The sequence below is a fragment of the Hemitrygon akajei genome, chromosome 1, assembly GCF_048418815.1.
Source record: "Hemitrygon akajei chromosome 1, sHemAka1.3, whole genome shotgun sequence".
NCBI lineage: Eukaryota > Metazoa > Chordata > Chondrichthyes > Myliobatiformes > Dasyatidae > Hemitrygon > Hemitrygon akajei.
The window spans coordinates 63,895,437-63,912,803 of record NC_133124.1 but is presented as its reverse complement, the minus strand read 5'-3'; the positions used below and the strand labels follow the sequence as shown (position 1 = coordinate 63,912,803).

At 38.6% G+C, this 17,367-nt stretch overlaps 1 protein-coding gene and 2 long non-coding RNA genes across 3 annotated transcripts in view; 1 reads left to right on the top strand and 2 right to left on the bottom strand.

The window, feature by feature from the left end:
• LOC140727142 (uncharacterized) overlaps window positions 1–17,367 on the bottom strand; it is a 960,223-nt gene that overhangs the window by 375,077 nt on the left and 567,779 nt on the right. The window lies entirely within an intron of this gene.
• Window positions 11,895–17,367, bottom strand: part of LOC140727134 (uncharacterized) — a 51,694-nt gene continuing 46,221 nt past the window's right edge. Inside the window, exons 2-3 of the long non-coding RNA XR_012098789.1 lie at window positions 13,115–13,253; window positions 11,895–13,031 (exon numbers count right to left, since the gene is read on the bottom strand). This is a non-coding gene — a long non-coding RNA (uncharacterized lncRNA). The remainder of the gene's footprint in view (window positions 13,032–13,114; window positions 13,254–17,367) is intronic.
• LOC140727124 (matrix metalloproteinase-16-like) overlaps window positions 13,503–17,367 on the top strand; it is a 210,498-nt gene continuing 206,633 nt past the window's right edge. The window contains exon 1 of the mRNA XM_073044421.1: window positions 13,503–13,941. Coding sequence (XP_072900522.1) covers window positions 13,798–13,941 — 144 coding nt within the window. The 5' untranslated portion in view covers window positions 13,503–13,797. The remainder of the gene's footprint in view (window positions 13,942–17,367) is intronic.

Here is a 17,367-nt window from a genome sequence, read left to right as displayed (position 1 = left end):
CTATCACATTGGTTCTGAGCTGCTGTTCTGTGCTTGTGTATTTTGATGCCCTCTGGTGGATAATATTAACTAGATTTCTTTGGTCTGGGCAACAAATTTCCAACAGGGAACTGGTCAAACACTATGTTAAGTGTTAATAATTCTTTATTTTAGCTTTAAATAACATATATTTCTTGTTCACTACATTTGACCAACTTTGATCTCAATTTCTAGCTAATGATTGAATAATTAGGATTACTATTTTTACATAATGGTCAAAAAATGGACTATAAATTCTTTGAAAATAACTAAAAGAAATATGGAAAACTCATGTTTTGCTACTGGCAAATGTTAAATTATTTTATTCTAATACCAAATGTGTTCAACACGTCCCCACTAAGAAGAATTAAGTTCCATTGTATTTAAACTGTCATTACACATTATCATATTTACAATGGAAATATAAATTCTGTCATAAGTACAGTATAGCTAGGAATTGTGCATCATACTCTTGCACAGCCTGAAAAAAATTATGTATGACACTTGCAAACTGATTTAGGCATGCCTTTGGCTTATGCATGTCTCCTGAAATATCAGAGAGAAATTATGGACATTTTTAGTATTCAGGAAAGAGATGTTCTTCTTGGCATTTAGATCAGTCTAAATGAGGGCTTTCACTATAACTTTAGCCATAACTCATTATTCCCCCCTCCCCCCATTCAACACTTCAATTGCAGATTAATTCCAATAGTACCATTAAATTCAGGCTAAAGCATGAACTAGTGACAAATGTGTGGCTCTCTTGTTCAATTTTCCCAATCCAATGACAACCTGCAAAGGCAAGTTTTTACTTTGGTGTGGATTGTTAAGTGGTACACAAAGGGACACTGATAATACTAGTATCATCACTGTTGAGAAGATTAATATAAATCAAGAGGCTATTTGATTTTAAAGCATAAATATAGTACTTACTTATTTTCTCAACAGTGCTAATTTATTGAAAATAATAATTGGAATCATTTTCTACATACCCCAGTCACAATACTGGTCGTTAATTGCCCTTTTTAAAGAGGAAAACAGATAAGGCAGATTTTTCACTTCTACTAAAGCTGAACATTACCTTGCAAAAATATTGTGAAAAGTTTTGTTCTTCTCACTTCTACTTCACTCTCCACTCGAGAAGGAATTTATTGTACTAATTCTAGGAATACTCCAAGGATGAGCACTAAGAAATTTGGTATATGAGGAATCACATCCAAACCCATACTTGTATATTTGTAACATTCCAAAAGGCAGTTCTGGCAATGGCAAATAACTTATCCATCCATGCTATGTTTAGGCAAGATCAGGAAGATAGCACCCCTTGACAATGCAGCAATGTGTGGCTAGGCATAGCTCAAATACCATCTATAAATTTGCTAATGATATGACCATTGTTAGTAGAGTCTCAGATGGAGACGAGAGGGTGTACAGGAATGAGATAAGCCAACTAGTGGAGTGGCGTTGCAACAACAACCTGGCACTCGGTGTCAGTAAGATGAAAGAGCTGATTGTAGACCTCAGGAAGGGTAAGATGAAGGAACACATAGCAATCCTCATAGAGGGATCAGAAATGGAAAGTGAGCAGTTTCCAGTTCCTGGGTGTCAAGATCTCTGAGGACCTAACCTGGTCCCAACATATTGATGCAGTTATAAAGAAGGCATGACAGCAACTATATTTCATTAGGAGTTTGAAAGGATTTGGTATGTCAACAAATACACTCAAGAACTTGTATGTTGTACTGTGGAGAGCATTCTGACAGACTGCATCACTGCCTGGTATGGGGGGTGGGGGCTACTGCATAGGACCGAAAGAAGCTGCGGAGGGTTGTAAATCTAGTCAGCTCCATCTTGGGTACTGGCCTACAAAGTACCCAGGATATCTTTAAGGAGCCAGTATCTCAGAAAGGCAGAGTCTATTATTAAGGACCTCCAGCACCCAGGGCATGCCTTTTTCTCACTGTTACCATCAGGTAGGAGGTACAGAAGCCTGAAGGCACACACTCAGCGATTCAGGAACAGCTTCTTCCCCTCTGCCATCTAATTCCTAACACCACCTTGCTTTTTTAATATATATTACTGTTTTTGCATGATTTTTAATCAATTCAATATATGTATACTGTAATTGATTTACTTTTTTTTCTTCTTCTATATTATGCATTGCATTAAACTGCTGCTGCTAAGTTAACAGATTTCATGACACATGCCGGTGATAATAAACCAGATTCTGATTCTGATTCTCTCAGGTGGGCATTAGACCAATTTTATGTCCAAGCCCATGAAATTAGTTAGGATCAACAAATTTATGATTCAGAGCAGAGAATTCTATTCCTTACCTAGGGATTGAAACTATCAAAAATGATAAATGTAAGAATGCACCAGGAGGTAAGCATATGGACTAATATCAACTAGCCTTATGGATTTAGACGTTACATTGATCTATCAAAGTAACTATTCAAAGAATTCTGAGCCAAAAGTTTGAATATCATAGGGCTACCAATGTTATTAAAATTACCCCTTAATCTATCCATTTCCTTTTATGAGATGTAGCTAACTTTATTTGGATTTAATTAATCAAAATAGCACAACTTTTATAAAAAGTATCATAACTATTCTATTCCCTGTTTAATTTTCTCCTAGCTAGATATTGGAAAAGCTGCACCTATTCATTATTCAGTATCAAATACTTGTGTTATATAATACAGCAGATGGATTATCAGGTTAACTGAATTAAAGAAATTAAATACTTAGAATTTCTTCAAGGATCTGGGAAGGTTTATGGTATACAGATATGATCAAAACCATTTTGTATTATTAGAAAACTATACAGGTTATGAATTTGAGCAAAAGTATTTCCAAATATTTAAAACAATATGAGTTATTTGTCCACTAATGTTGAGATGGTTTAGCTGATTAGTGTGACTAGCTGAGCCACATATATCCATAGGGTCAAGCATAAATCCCAATGGTGACAAAGAAACAAGTTAATTAAGTTGCAGTCAGGGTGGAGGAGTATGGATAGAATAACAGGAATCACAGCTGGATGTAAGTGAAAGCAACTTGTATCTTTCAATGGGACTCTAGCACCAAACACATCTATACCTCCCCCAACTCTCTGCTTTCTTCAGGGATTGATCCCTTCATGATTCCCTTGTCCATTCATCCCTCCCCAATAATCTCCCTCCTGGCACTTATTCCTGCAAGCGGAAGATGTGCTACACTTGCCCCATTAGCCTCCTCCCTCTCCTCCATTCAGGGTCCCAAACTGTCCTTCCAAGTGAGGCCTCAGAATCTGTTGAGATTGTCTACTGTATTTGGTATTTTCGATTAGGCCTCCTCAACACTCCTCTACCAGTTGTAGAATGGAGGGACCGTTTTGTCGAGCTCCTTTGCTCAATCTGCAAAAAGCACGGTGTCCCAGTGGCCAACCATTCTAATTCCATTTCCCATTTCTGACAAGTTGGTCCATGGCCTCCTCTTCCGCCATGATGATGGCATTCTCAGGTTGGAAGAACAACACACTATATTCCATCTAGGTAACCTCCAACCTGATGTCATGAACATTGATGTCTCCAACTTCTGGTGATTTATTTCCCCCTCTCCCTTCCGTCTTCTTCAATTTCCCACTCTGGCCTCATATCTCTTCTCTTCACCTGCCTATCACTGCCCCCTGGTGCCACTTTCCTTCCTGTTCTCCCATGGTCCACCCTCCTCTCTTATCAGATTAGTTCTTCTCGAGCCCTTTACCTTTTCCACCCAGTATCTCCCAGCTTCTTACTTTATCCCCCTCCCCCACCCTACTGGCTTCATCTCACCTTCTAGCTTGTACTCATTCCCCTCACCCCTGTATTCTTAATCTGGCATCTTCCGCTTTCCTTTCCAGTCATGATGAAGGGTCTTGGCCCGAAACATCAACAGTTTCTTCCTTCCCATAGATGCTGTCTGACCTGCTCTGCAACTTGTGTGTGTGGCTTTGGGAGTGAGAACAATAAAGCACAATATCAGTCTTTCATTTTACCTCTAGTTTCATGGCAGCCATTGGAACTCAATACTGAATTCAACGATTTTGGTTAACTTCCTTTTCATACTGGTATCAAAACTAGGCTGTTTTACTGTGCATAATCCATCTGTTAAATTATTTACTTGCTCTCCACCAACATTATGGGACATTTCCAACAGCTTTGTCCTGCATTTCATAGGTTTCACTGTCCATTCACAAGTCCATTTGTTTGATAATTCTCTATAGCTTCACTCATCACTGTTGTTGAAGCTATCAACCAAATGAGTAATTGCTTAAAAATCTTGGCTTGCCTTGTCAGTGGTACTCCCTATGCCCTCTCTTTTCCTTCCCCACCTTCATTATAAATTAAAAGTAACTTATTTTATCTCCTTCTCACTTCTTTTAAAGGGTTTGTGACCTGAAACATTGGAACATTAGCTCTGTTTCTCTTCTTCAAAGATACTGTCTGACCTGATCATGTTCCAGCAGTTCCTGTTTTTATTTCAGTGATATACTCACTGAATTTATTTTATTCAGATTTACAGCACGATTACCAATCCTTCTGGACAGTGGGCTCATGCTGACCAATTAACCTGTTATCCTGGCCATCTTTGGAATGTGTGAGCAAACCAGAACACCCTGAGGAAGCCAAGGAGTCACGGGGAGAATGTACAAACTCCTTACAGGCAGTGGTGGGAATTGAACCCTGTTGGCTGATGCTATAAAGCATTACATTAACCTCTATGCTACCTTGCTGCACAAAATAATATTTACCTAAATCACTAATTAAATCAAGTAGATAGGATGTATGAAGTAGGTAGCTTGCTTTTAATTATACAAGTATATGCCTAATTAATAGATATGATGGGAAGCACAGTAGCATATTGGTTAGCACAATGCTTTACAGTACCAGCGACCCGGGTACAATTTCCACCAACGTTTGTATGTTCTCCCCATGACCATGGTGGTTTCCTCTGGGTGCTCCGGTTTCCTCCCTCAGTTCAAAGATTTTCCAGTTAATTAGTTAATTGATCATTGTAAATTGTCCCCTGATCAGTCTAGGATTAAATCCGGGGTTGCTGGGCAGCCTGGCTCAAAGGGCTGGAAGGACCTGCTTCACAATGTATCTCAGTAAATGAATAAATAAATGTCCTGCAGGCAGGTGACTGACCGTCAGTGGTAACAGATGTGGGCACATTCTCTGATAGGCATCCAATTTATCTAACAATGGTCTTTTTGCCAAGAGTATGTAGGTACTTAGAGGAAATAATAAAGGACACTTTGTGTGATCTACATAACAACAGAGCTTAGAAGTCCACATTGCACAATGATGTAATAACACCAATGGAAAGAGCTCCAATAAATTGAAGCAAATACGCACAAATAATCTAATGATAGTGATGAATGTATTGGTTGTGAGCTTAGTTCCTATAATTTAAAGTAGGACAATGCTCACAAGTTATAAACATATTTTTCCGCTAAACGTTACCATTTGGACTTAAAACAACTTTTAAGAAGTTGTCACTGTCAATGTGATAAAAATTCAAGAATATCCAACATCAAGTCATAAATGATTTATTAACACTTACCTAGAAAATGTTTTGCAGTATATTCAGGGTAGTCAGAGTTGAGGGTTTCCATGTTTTTTACAGGTTGAGGATCCCATTTATATTGAAACATTCAGAGCTTTATCTGAGTTGCTTGAGGGTATTCATTCTGTGGTAATGAGTAAAGGAATAATTTCAGATATCAGTACATACACCGGTTAACCATATCCCAACATCCTTTCCTCTCTGCCTTCTCGATTCTCTAAGGCAACCGAAGATTAAACTTTAGAAGGTAAACTGTAGAAGACTCCATTTACACTGCAATATTAGATCTGCAACCTGTAAGTTGGAAGTTCCATCATTTGATCCTTTTTTTTACAGTATCCTACAGTAGCTGTTGTGGAATGTTAAACACATCTGGGAAAATAATATTTCTAGCTGTTTGCTTCTGACATCGTTCAAAATACATTAAGGCTTAGAATTACAAAGAAAATGTATTTGAACAAAGACATACGGGAATTTTGCCAGCACTCTGCTGTTCACTTGGATCAAAGCTGATCTGGCTGCACTAGAGAGACAAGAAAGTGATAAGAAAAATGAAAGAATTTCTCTGAAGAATAGCCAAGGTTTGAGAATGAGCATCTGATCTCATGATCCAAACTATTTACAAAATAATTAAAAAGAGAAAGAGAGAGTGAAAATAAAAGAGAGAAAGAAAAAATGAAACAAAAAACAGGCAAAGAAAATATATTCCATGGACTCACTTTCAAGGACTCGTCATATGTACTTGATATATGTGGTTATTTATTATTAATATTTTGTTTGTTTTTCTCTTTCTGTATTTGCAGTGTTTGTTGTCTTTTGCACATTGGTTGTTGTTTTTTTGCATTTACTGTGGATGTCCGCAACAAAATCAATCTCAGGGTACTGGTCAAAGAACACTGAGGCTGTCTACAAGAAGAAGGGTCAGAGCCGTCTCTATTTCCTGAGGAGACTGAGGTCCTTTAACATCTGCCGGACGATGCTGAGGATGTTCTACGAGTCTGTGGTGGCCAGTGCTATCATGTTTGCTGTTGTGCTTGCTGGGGCAGCAGGCTGAGGGTAGCAGACACCAACAGAATCAACAAACTCATTCGTAAGGCCAGTGAAGTGTTGGGGGTGGAACTGGACTCTCTGACGGTAGTGTCTGAAAAGAGGATGCTGTCCAAGTTGCATGCCGTCTTGGACAATGACTCCCATCCACTCCATAATGTACTGGTTAGGCCCAGGAGTACATTCAGCCAGAGACTCATTCCACCGAGATGTAACACTGAGCGTCATAGGAAGTCATTCCTGCCTGTGGCCATCAAACTTTACAACTCCTCCCTCAGAGTGTCAGACACCCTGAGCCAATAGGTGGTCCTGGACTTACTCCACTTGGCATAATTTACTTATTATTATTTATGGTTTTATATTACTATATTTCTACACTATTCTTGGTTGGTGCGACTGTAACGAAACCCAGTTTCCCTCGGGATCAATAAAGTATGTCTGTCTGTCTGTCTGTCAAATATGGTGACATATATGTACTTTGATAATAAATTTACTTTGAACTTTAAACTTTAAAATGCTTTAGAGTAAAAGGAATATTTTCAAGATGCAGTCTGTAAGGAAACGGGGAAGGCAATTTGTACATGGTGAATCCTCTTTAAACACCAATGAGGTTATGATCAGATATTTTATTTTTGGTGGCACAGACTACTAGCTTAAAAATAAATATCGGACAAGACCCAAAGGAAACTTCTCTACTCTTCTTCATGTAATGCCATGTAATCATGTGTGGACAGTTATACAAACTAAATGTTGATGTTTTCAGCCAAATGAACTGCTGCATACTAGGTCATCTAAGCACTCCTAATTCGATAACAAGAACTGAAAATACTGGAGACACTTAACAGGTCGGCCAAGAGCTGCAGAGAGAAAAGCAGAGGCAATATTTCAGCTCAGTGATCTGAGGTGGGACAGTAGACAGTGTTGCTTACTCACAGCTTCAGGGATCTCAGTCTGATCCTGAACTTGGATGAGGTCTTTGTGAAGTTTGCTTATTCTCCCTGTGAGTCTCCAGGTTTCTATTGGGTGCTCTGTGTTATTTTCACATGGCAAAGTCATACTGATTTATTGGGTAATTTGATATTGTAAAGTATTCTAGTATAGATGGGTACTGGAAGAATTGTGGCGGAAGGGAGTTCATAGGGAGGAAAATAAAGAGCAGAGTAAATATGTGTTTGACGATTGGAATAAATGTAGTTGATTGATGGCTTTGTTTATGTTCTGTATGACTCTATGACATGTCATTTATTCCTCCCCATAGATGCTGCCTGACCTGCTGGGGTCCTCCAGCACTTTGTGTTTGTTGCTATTAAGTTGTTTATCTACCCACTGAGGCTGCCCAACTTCTTGAGTATCACCAGTATTTTTGGTTTTATTTCAGGCCTCCAGCATCTGCATTTTGGTTTTCAGTCCCTTGTTCAACATTTTGTGGCCTGAAATAGGAAATTCTCCTTGAAGCAGCACAAGCTATCATTTTATGCTACTTTACAGGTAGTACATCATGATTCTTTGTTTCGAAACACAATTTTGCAGGAGGAGTATTCTGTAAACTGACTTTGTTCCATCTTTGTGTTTTCTCCAGAGACTTACAGTGTCAAAACTCCTCTCTCTTTGAATTAGTGGCTGGAGATAGAACTTCCAATGATCATATAACCTTACTGAAGTCAGAAAATTTGCAGGACAAGTGGCAGCTTCTAATTAAGAAATTCCCCTTTCTATGAAATGTGGTAAGTCAGGGTGGAGATGAAAAACCTGGACAATTTAGCATGAAGGCTAAGCTATTTGATTATAATTTTTCTGCAATTAATAGGTTTTTCCAAACCTGTACTGCTTCATAATTAATCTTAGGCTTGTTAAATGTTGGTTTAATTGCTTCACTGAGATAAAGGTAATGGAGGGAATTAATCTACAGGAATCATAAGTTCCAGATTTTCAAGATATCAGGAAAAAATAGATCTCCTATCACTTTTGAAAGAAGTACAATTTCTTGACCTAAATACTGTAAGCAATAATTTATGCAGATTTTGGTTTATTTTGAATCACCTACATTCTAGTTTATTACCTAACCTGCTAAACTTTGTTTATGTTGAACTACAGAGCATTTGAGTTATTTGGTTAGTTTATTTCCAAGGACAGTATTTATTCCAGAAAATTAAGAACGTGTGAGACAGTGGAACCAATTCATGTCCCTTTGCTTAGGATATATTCTAAGTGTTTTTATCCTCTCCCTGTGACAGCTTTTATTTGTAGGACTGATTTGAGCACATGGCAAATCTGCTTAAAGAAGCACATCTCATGCTCTGCTTGTTGAGTTATCTGTGCATATCTATAACGAGTATGTAATGGCACTTATGTAACGATCAAAAACTGAGAACAATATGTTCAATGGAGAATAAAGAAGTTGCATTAGAACAAAGAGTGGAACAGTAAGTAAGAACATCTGAGGAGAAAATTCCACCAGGAGACGGCAGCAGCTTTAGAGTCAGGTTCATGGTGATAACTTAAACAATGTCCATCCCTCCCTTATCTACATCTAGATCTTATCTGGAAATTGCCGCCATAATTGATAATGCACCTAATGTTCTTTGGCTCTAATATCTCACTGTGATATCAATAACTTACTTTTAGGAACATTTTCTGTCTCCTAACTTATTTAAAGGAAGACCCTGCTGAAGGTAAGTTAGCTACAAACTTCCTTAATATGAGTGCTCAATGACAGATTATAGAAAAAAAATTCCTTTTTCCTTGGTGTTCACAGCAACTACTTGTGTCATTCTAATAGCTATCTATGTTGTACCTTTATCATGCCGATTTATTTTATGAGCATACCTTGGCACTTACTGCAAGCATAAGTTCAAAGTTCAAAGTAAATTTATTAGCAAAGTGCATATATGTCACCACATACAATCCTGAGATTCATTTTCTTATAGGTGTAATCAATAAATCCATAATCACAATAGAATCAATGAAAGACTACACCAACAGAGCGAACAATCAATGTGCAAAACAACCAACAAATTGTGCAAATACAAAGAGAAAGACAGAAAAGTGATAATAATAATAGTAGTAATAATAATAATAATAATAATAATAAATAAGCAGTAAATTTTGAGAACATGAGAGGAAGTGTCCTTGAAAGTGAGTTCATAGGTTGCAAGAACAGTTCAGTGATGGGGTGTGAAGATCAGTGAAGTTATCCCCTCTAGTTCAAGGGCCTGATGGCTGAGGGGTAATAACTGTTCTTGAATGTCGTGGTGTAAGTCCTGAGCCTCTTGCACCTTCTTCCCAATGGCAGCAGAGAGAAGAGTGCTTGACCTGGGTGGTGGGGGTCTCTGATGATGGATGCTGCTTTCCTCTGATGACGCGCTGTATAGATGTGCTTAGTGGAGTGGAGGGCTTTAGCTGTGATGAACTGGGTCATATCTACTACTTTTTGTAGGACCTTCCATTCAAGGGCATTGCTGTTGCTATATTAGGCTGTAATACAGTCAGTCAATATACTCTACACCACCAATCTATAGAAGTTATTTAAAGTTTTAAATGTCTTGCCAAATCATTGCAAATTTCTAAGGAAGTAGAGGTACTGCCATGTTTTCTTCATAATTGCACTTATCATATGTGCTGAGTCCAGGACAAGTCTTCTGAAATGATAGCACTGATGCTGGCCCTCTCCATCTCTGATCCCCCAATGAAGACTTGCTCGTGGACCTCTGGTTTCCTCATCATGAAGTCAACAATCAGCCGCTTAGTCCTGCTGATATTAAGCAAGATTTTCAATCTCAATCTTCAATCTCCCTCCTATAAGTTGATTCATCACCACCTTTGATTGGACCTATGACAGCAAACTTAAATATGACTTTGGAGCTGTGCTTCACCACACTGTTGTAAGTGTAAATGGAGTACAGCAAGGGGCTAAGCACAGAGCCTTGCCATTGTGCACCTACGCTGATGGAGATTGTGGAGATCTTATTGCCAATCCGAACTGACTGGAGTCTGCAAGCGAGGAGATCAAGGATCCAATTACACAAGGAGGTATTAAGGCCAGGTCTTAAAAGTTAGTAGATTTAAGGGGATAATAGTATTGAATATTGAGGTGTTGTCAATAAACAGCATCTTTGCTGTCCAGATATACCAGGGTTGATTAAAGACCCAATGAGATAACGTCTACAATAGATTTGTTATGTCAGTTGGCAAATTGGAGTGGATCCAAGTTGCTTTTCAGACAGAAGTTGATATATTTCGTCACCCCAGCCTCTCAAAACACTTAGGCACCAGTATAAGTGAAGTCTCCTTGAAGCAGATTTTATATTTATGGTTTTATATTGCTATATTTCTACACTATTCTTGGTTGGTGCGACTGTAATGAAACCCAGTTTCCTTCGGGATCAATAAAGTATGTCTGTCTGTACTTCCGACTTCTTTAATGAGAGGTTAAAAATCTCCGTGAACACCCCAGCTAGTTGATCAGCACAGGTGCTCTCCATGGGATTAATCTCCTGGAGAATGCTGTCACGTCAGCCTCAGAGACTGAAATTGCAGGGTCATTGGGGGCTGTGGGAGTTTGTGATGGTTCCTCCATGTTTTGATGGTCAAAGTGAACATAAAATGCATTCCTTTCACTTTGTAACATTCACCTCCTGTGACATTTTTCACTTCTCTCAATCTTTATTCTTCACAATTCTTCCATAATGCTTATCTGTTCTGATTACATTTAACTGATTTTTAAACTTTCCTTTGACTACCAAGCCCTTGACTACTTCAAGGAAGACAGTGAACTGATTCTAGTGTCAACATATCAGCTCTCAAAATTCTTTTGAAATAACTCTAATCCAACATATTCTTTCTCTCTCTATTCCCTCTTACCTCTTGTTCCACATCTGAACCTTACCCATAATGCTCCTCTGAGAACTTCCTGCTAATAACAAAAATGCAAATGACCAGTCTGGAAATACTTCCAGATTTGCAACTCCCCTTCTCATTGTTCTAGGTAGGCTTGAGGATTTCCTTTTCCGAATATTTATGAAACCTTTCACTTCCTGACCACCACTTTAATAGTTTTGGAGATTTCCCTAACATGATAGAAATGTGTCTATTCTTATTTTTATGCATTTTTCCCTTTTAGTAACCAAAATATTTTTGTCAAGAATTCTAGAAATTAAAGAAATGAAATTTAACTGAGTTTGTAGAAAAAAAATAGAAATATTCAAAAGCAACAGATTTACAAAGATACATGTGAGTAATATGTGTGAATATGGTGATAAATTCAGAGTCCAAAGCAAATACGTTAGTTAAGGTCTTGAGTGAGGCAGGAACTTCCTACCCACAAGTCCAACTTCCTACTGTCATGATTTGCACAATGGTTTTCTTCTGTCAGTATTTCCTTTTCTTTACTGTTGATTCATTATTTCCTTTTCTAGAGCGTGTCAATTGTCATAATGACGTCTCAAGTCCTTTAGCTCTGCGAAGCAAGATTCGGAACTCTGTTTCAAAGATGGCCATTCATTTACAGACCATAGAGATGCCACTTTTATCAATTTATAATATTTGTAAATTAATTGCCTTAGGAATGTCTTGCCATATTAGTTAGAATGATTTGCCTCTGCAATGTCTTTGAAAATTCATTATGACAAAATAAATGTTTTGCCAGTGTGGGCTTATGAGCATTCACACTTAATTTGGTACTGAAAGACAAGAGGAAATAGACTAAAGGGTGATTTTTAAAAGTCTGTCCTCAGTTTATAGAAGGGCATATCAGGAACTGTTCTGAGGTTCACAAGTTACAAGTCCTTTACAGTTCTTTAGTTGCATTGGGATCACAAATTCATAATATTTAAGGACCCAGTATGATGCTCTTAAAGTTCAAATCACATAAACAAATATAATAGTAATTGCTATACTGTACAAAAGTGACTCAGCATTGAGGAAAGCAAAGGAAGGCCACAACAAAGAATATAAAAGCACCTAGTTGACTTTGATGTGTAGATCCCTGTGTGATGTCAATATCTTTCAGCAGCAATGTACAACTGGTCTTCTCTAAAGGCAACATGCTCTATAATTAACTACCTGAAATGCCATCAAAAGTTAAATAAATATCTGCTTCAGGAGGCGCAGAGATCATAAAAAAGGGTTAATACTCAAAGGCAAGGATAAAATCTCATAAAATAACTTAATTACAGTTACTCAATTAAATGAAACAAGGTGCTTTTGTCATTTGAACAGATACAAATCCAATTGACTGAAGAGAAGTTTGTCTTCAAGAATACAGGAGATCTGTGTTAAGAAACACAGAGTATATCCTCAGTGCAGTGACGGCTGGAGCAATGTTTTGCTCAGAGTCCTCACATCGGGTCGGAAAACTGGAAGATGAGAGCCCCTTTCTATAAAAGGAAGAAAATCAGTAGATGAAATGCTGTAATTGCTTAAATGGCTTGCACGATGTGTTATTTTGATATTTACTAACTTTATTTTAATGGTCCGATGTCAACTTCCCTCTTTCCAAAGCACCACCGAGGGGAGCTCACACTTGGCGCCTCAATATAGTATTAGACCTGAGATTGGGAATACAGTAAAAGGCAGGGCGAGGCAAACTCGCTTCCATCCTGAAAAAAAATACTGCAATGTGATTGCACATCGAGATTTTAGTTTACATTATTTAAAGATCAATGACATACATAAAACGTTAGCAATTAAGATATGTTTATCTCTAGGAAACGAGTCGGCATTGCATTTGTTTTTCTAACATAAGATAAAGCAGTCTTTAGTCGGTAGAGCACAGGGGCGAGGCATTCCGTTCACAGTAGTCTGAATATCTTTGCTTAGCTTCCGTGCCAGGGAGGCAGATAATACAATGTCTGCATAATGACCAGAAGCGTCTGTGTCAGCCTCCGGTCTCCCAGTTTTCGTAGTGAACCAGGTCTCTGCCAGTTAGACAGGGTAGTTGGTTAATTAGTGCGCAGACGCGCTGGAGGCTCCCTGGACTGTTAGACTCGGACTGAGTGGTTGCAGCCAGTGAAATTGCTCCGGGGTGATCCGCCGCACAGAGCAGCCCGGGCTCCGCGCAGATCCTTGATTCTCTCTCACAGTTTGTCACTACATCCAGCAACAGACGGCTCCTCCACAAATGAGCGGCTCCTTCTCTGAAAGATGGCAAACGGGTTCATTAAGCCTTTAGCCACGCTGTACAGAGAAAGACTACTTGCAATTGTATATTCCGGGGCGTTTTATTTGCAAACCTTGCTTTGGATTATTTGTTTCGTTTGTGGTGAGGAACAATCCTTCAGCGTGGAGGTAAGTTTGTATGACTTGGTTTTCTATAGTGATAATATTCCGCTAACAGTAATGCATTTGAATTCGCTGACGCTCCAATACCGTAATGTACACATACTGGGATTTTCATAAATTACTGAGGAAACTAGCCAAACGTCTTTTCATTTGTACAGATACATAGTTTTCATTTGATTAGAGCGATATTCATTTTAAGAATCGCTACAAATAAGAATGAAGGCGGTAGTGCCCTCTCACGGTGTGAGCGGACTTTTTTATTCAGTCCAAAGGACATTGTGCGATGTCTTGAATGCCGCTTTCTTGAGCAGTTGTATGCAGTAGGGTTTTTTTTTTCCCTAATTGATTCATTATTCATTATCCTGCCCACGAACGAACGAATTTGAGAGCAGGATGCATTCTGCGTACGGTAGAGTCACACCTTTGATCCAACGTTAAGCTACAATCGGCCTCTAACCCTCTTCAGAGAGTGCTCTTATTGTGGACTAACGATACGTTCTCAATCAGTCTCCTTGTGTAACTTAAAATGACTGGGGAAACAAAAACTGTATCACGACCTTTGTTTTATAATCACCGGTACACGAAAATGTTTCTTTAAAGTTCTTATAATGAGCCCTGTTGTAATTACCATAGAGGCAGTGTAAATTATTCCGTTTGCCCCTTTGTTTTACTGAATCAGTCATTTGTTGAGTCAGATTACACACTTGGCTCCCACTCCCCAGTATCGCCACGTTCTATCCACGTACTTTGATGAGATGGCTGAGATATACGGCAAAGTGACGGGTCACTTGAAGTTCAGCATCCCGGAGTGCCGATCTGTTCTAGCAGACTACTCGAGATTTCGATAATTTAATCCAGATGTATGGCCCATTTACTTCATTTCGCTCTTCCACGCGTTCCATCCTTGTGCCGGTTGGATTTTCAACCTCCCATCACTCTGTTTCTCGGGAGTTAACAAGTTGCGAGTCGCGAGGTGATTTTGCGCTGTTGCGGGCAAGCGAACGCCGGCTGGAACATGCAACCTTGTAGTGTATTTTCAAGGCAGTTCGGAGCATCCTGGGTGGATTGAAATCTGGTTTCCACTTAGCCTGTGGCACAGTGCATTTCCAACGTAGTCAGGCAGCGCTGCTGCAGAACCTAAAAGTTACCAGAGGAGATTCCCAGTAGTAGAGTTTTTATTTTCAAAGAGCAATAGCATTTCATTTATCAAATATCTTCATTAAGAGCAGAAATTAGACAAATGTGGTTAATTAGTCTTTTGGGGATTTCTGAATTAATCTTCCTAATAAAATTAATGTACCTTCAGTGGTTTCTCTATGAAACTAGTCTTGAAAAATATGCAGGGAACGACGATCACTATCAAAACAGTTCTCTGTATGTCACCACTACACCATTGTAATATAAGATAGTTCAGTGGTTTTAAATTATGCTACCACCTCCATTAGAAAAATACAAGTGGGAGGAAGGTTAGGTGCTGGGTCCCTTAGCCAAGGAAACTCTTCAACATTGTTTCCATTATTTATTGAAAAGACCTATATAACAATGGAAAAAAGTTTGAAATGTGATATACGCTCTGTTAACAACTATTTTACTAGTTTGTTTATTTATTCACAGTACTTAAAGTTTTCTATCACAATACATTTCTATAAAAGTAAGTATCTTGGTTCAACAGCAGGGAATGTTATTGATATGCAACAAAGATAGTCAGCTTTGATTGGGGGCACCCCTGAAGGTCTGATCATGTGCCAATCTCATCATATAACAAGAGACCACATGAAGCCCAGTCATGATATTTGACTGCTCATTCACCTCTGAGTTAAAAGTTCCTGGCCCCATTCCAGGAGTTGAGCACAAAAAAAGACTGAAGATAAAACACCAGTGCAGTAATGAGGATGTATTAGGCTGCCAAGGATTGTCTTCAGGGTAAAATGTTAGGCCTGTCTCTTGTTCGCTGATCAATATTTATCCCTCAAATAATAGTATTGAGAAAATCTGCTTGTAATCATGATTCTGTACCAGGATCTGGCTGTCCAAGATTGGCTATTGCTTTGTTTACATTACAAGAGTGACTATTGGTTATAAGGCACTTTAAAAGGTTCTAAAAAGATTGTGTGCTGCAAAATAAGATTTTTCATGTAATACCACGACTTCTGCAAGTGGCTTTACATTTATCTAATTTGTAAAGATCAAGACTGCAAGCTTGAGCATTTTTGCTTGTGAATTTTGTACAACTATTCTAAGTCATGGCCTATGTACTTGGGGCCCTGTCCTTGTGTTTCCAAAGAGGAGAAGACAAGACAGGTAAAGCTGATGATTCATGGGATCATTCTATCATTCAAAATGATTCTATCTCGTGAGCCTGAGATAGAAAAAAAATGGGAAGCTAAACTTTGGGAACAATTTAGAGGAACTTGAATGAGTGAAGATATTATGTTACTAGGTACTTGTGACAGCTACATGGAATTGTATCCTTAACGAAGAGTGCAGTGGTAACACTCTGATTCCTGTCCTAACACAATAATCTTTAACTGACAGTATGTGTAATGCCTCTTATCTCCTGCCCCTTTCTGGTAGTTACCTATACACTCACTAAACTATCATCTGTCTCCTGCGCTGCATGAAATGATCCACAGAAATTCACTTTTTACAGGCCTTTCATGCCTGTTTCTGCATTGGATACTGGTTACGTGTGAAGTTGGCAACTCTGAACTGGGAGCTTTTGCCAGAGTTAAGATGTACTTGGAGTATACCAACTTTCAAGTAGATCCTCATTTTATTCCTATTTAATTCATCTTTCCAATTTACACCTAATCTCATTCACCGCTTTTCATTTTCCCCCTATTTTTCTAATTTCCCAGTCTTCATCTTCTGATTCTAATTAACAATATCCATGTTTCATCAACCCTAGTTTTTTAAAGTTTCTCTTTTATCCATGATTTCCATCTAACTTACTGATCCCTATTCTTTGATCTCTCTACTATCCATTCCATAGGCTTTCCTTTCCAGCACATCTCCTTTCCTTCATCAGTCTTATAAAGTGACTTACCATGTGAACACTTATGCAACCCCTTTACTGACACCCTGTCCCCTGCTGACTTGGCTTTACATGATCACGCTTATTTATGTCAGTGCTCATGTGCTGTCACTGAGACATAGGCTTTAATAGCAGCCAATTGGCGCCATAGATCTGGGGTTTAAAGGTTCGATGGTGGGGGTGATATGCCATGTGCACTCTGGTGAAAAAATTGAAAATTATTTAATTCCCATCTAGCTGGAGACAGAATCTGGATGACGAATCCTCTGACCAAAGTGTTTCATGTTATGTCCAGGAGAAGTGGGAACTCTGTAAAACAAAACGGTATTAATATAGTTTGATGGTGGTGGTTAACCTCCTTCCCAGTGCTGAAGGCAGCAGTGTTGATGGCTGCACAG